General features: G+C 34.9%; 1 protein-coding gene across 1 annotated transcript; it reads left to right on the plus strand.

Annotated features, from left to right (window-relative positions):
• The first annotated feature begins 297 nt into the window (after nt 1-297).
• On the plus strand, nt 298-1,942 carry LOC108481563 (uncharacterized). The gene is made up of 2 exons (XM_017784678.2): nt 298-993; nt 1,646-1,942. Exons 1-2 carry the CDS (start codon nt 343-345, stop codon nt 1,940-1,942), a joined length of 948 nt encoding a protein of 315 aa, XP_017640167.1. The 5' UTR covers nt 298-342.
• Nucleotides 1,943-2,436: the final 494 nt, after the last annotated feature.

A 2,436-nucleotide genomic window follows, 5' to 3' on the forward strand; every position in this document is an offset into this window, starting at 1 on the left:
CATGTTGCAAAAGGTCCTCAAGTTCTAGTAGTTGTACTGCCTGTGCCTTCAATTCACGCTCTTCCACATTTTGGGCGTTGACTTGGAACTTTCATGATCAAAGATTGAAACCTTTTTTCCTTTTTTTATTTGATGCATGATTATTGCAGATTCTAAAGTTTTTTATTTCATGCTTTTCTCAAAAAAATTTATTTATTTGTAGTTTTGATTCAAAGCTAACTACAAGTTTATTTATTTATAGTAAATTAAGAGATGGTCCATATCTATTTTGTAAAAGGCCATTTTGGCATTGAGCTCTGTTTTGTTTATGTTATAGCCACGGAAACTGGGTCTTGTAAGTGCATGGAGCTCTTTACAGAGGCAAAGGTCGTGAAACTGAGGAGCCACCTTGAGAAATACCTAGTGGCCGACGATGATCAAGAAACCGTCCATCAAAGCCAAAACAGCTCAGGGAAAACAGCTAGGTGGTTGGTCGAGCTTGTCCCTGATAAACCATACGTTATCCGCCTCAAAAGCTGCCATGGGAAGTACCTGGCAGCCACTGATATTCCTTTTCTTTTAGGCATGACGGGTAAAATGGTGCTACAAACGGTGCCCGACAAGATGGATTGGAAACTCCAGTGGAAGCCTATAAGAGAAGGGTTCAAAATCAAGCTTAAGAGCTGGTGCGGGAAATTTTTACGTGCAAACGGGGGGACGCCGCCATGGAGGAACTCCATCACTCACGGTGAATCTCGTACTGGAGCTACGAATAAATGGGTATTATGGGATGTGGAGATAGGAGAGTACTCCGAGTCTTTGAGCTATTCTCGTGTGTTTATGGAGTATTTGTTGTCAATTTCGAGCTTTTTTCCGGAGTCTGAAGAAGTTTTGGAGGCTTTTAGCGATGATAGCTTAGCTTCAAGCCCTCCGTCACCGGTTTCAGTCGTGTCCTCGTTGAAGTCCCCAAGGTCTTCTGTGGTTCCAACAGGGTCGCGGGAGTCAGGCAAATTGGTACTACGATTTAACTCTTTTTTCTTAATTAAATAGTAACCTTGTTGGTTTTAGCTTCTTATTCCATCTTAATATAAAATCAAATTACTTGATTATCTATACTAAAACAGAAATAGTATTGATTGATTCGGAGAATTTAACAAAATGTTCAAATAAAAATATTGAAATAGATACAAAATTTAAATTATGCACTATAGTATAAATTCTTAATGAATAAGATAATAAATTAAATTAAATCTTAGTGTCTATTTTAGTAATGTGTCATCATGTATGGTCAGGGTAATCATTTGCAATTATTTATAGTAAGAGTATTATTTGTTATACATGTTTTAGTATATGAATTAACAATAAATTAATTCAATTGATAATATTTAAACACTTATAATTTATTTTTAACAAAGTGAAGGAAAATTTTTCACTTATTTTAAAGAGTCTTATTTTTTACAAGAGTTATTATTATCTTTTTAATTTCAAGTTTAAATTTGTACCAACTATTCTTTATTTTATAATACATACATAATAAATAATTTTTTCTCATGTTATTACACTAATAACCAAATGACACAAAACCTTTAAATTATTTGTTAAGTTAATTTATAAATTATCTCTAACAATTATACACCATCAGTAATCATTTATGTTCTTATTACAGTCAAGTGATTTTTATTTAGATTCACCACCGAAATCAAAAGGTAGGACTATATGTTACCATGTAGCAGATGAAACTGGCGAGGTTGACGATGAGGCAATGGAAGGGCACTCTTTTAGTTTCAAGGGTAACGGTGTAGATGAACTAACTCACAAATTGAAACAAGAGACCGGGCTTGAGGATGTTGTGGTGTGTGCTCGCAGTCCTTTGAATGGGGAGCTTTTTCCTCTTTGTTTGCGGCTTCCTCCCAACAATCTTGATATGCATGTAGTTGTAGTTCCATTAGCATCAAAAAGATGAGACTTCTCTCTGAGTTGCTCTAATTTTTCCTGTTTACTCTTGGCAATACACAATACATCTTAAGCTTAATGATATGCATAGTGAATCATCTCTGTAACATTTGGTTATAGATTTTAAAGTTTCTAATAAATATGAAATTGAGATAAATTTTGTATTAGGACACTGAGGCTTCGTTTGGATGGGCGATTGACTGCGGTGCGGTGCGTTTAACTTACTTTTTGTCTCACGCTACAGTATCACTACAGTATCTAATCTCACCGCCACCGCTGTTTTTACACTAACCGCAGCTAAACGCACCGCCCATCCAAACTCACCCTGAGTTTGGGAGAGGTTGTGGTTGGATTTGTTTCAACCAAGACGACTACAATACATCCCACAACATTATTTTACTTGGGAGTTTTTAATTGTGTTATTGTATTATTAAATTATTAATTTACAGAAAAAATTGTTGTTATATATTTATAAATGGTTGTACAAATTTATTTTGGAATTAA

This window comes from Gossypium arboreum, chromosome 1, assembly GCF_025698485.1.
Source record: "Gossypium arboreum isolate Shixiya-1 chromosome 1, ASM2569848v2, whole genome shotgun sequence".
Taxonomy (NCBI): Eukaryota; Viridiplantae; Streptophyta; class Magnoliopsida; order Malvales; family Malvaceae; genus Gossypium; species Gossypium arboreum.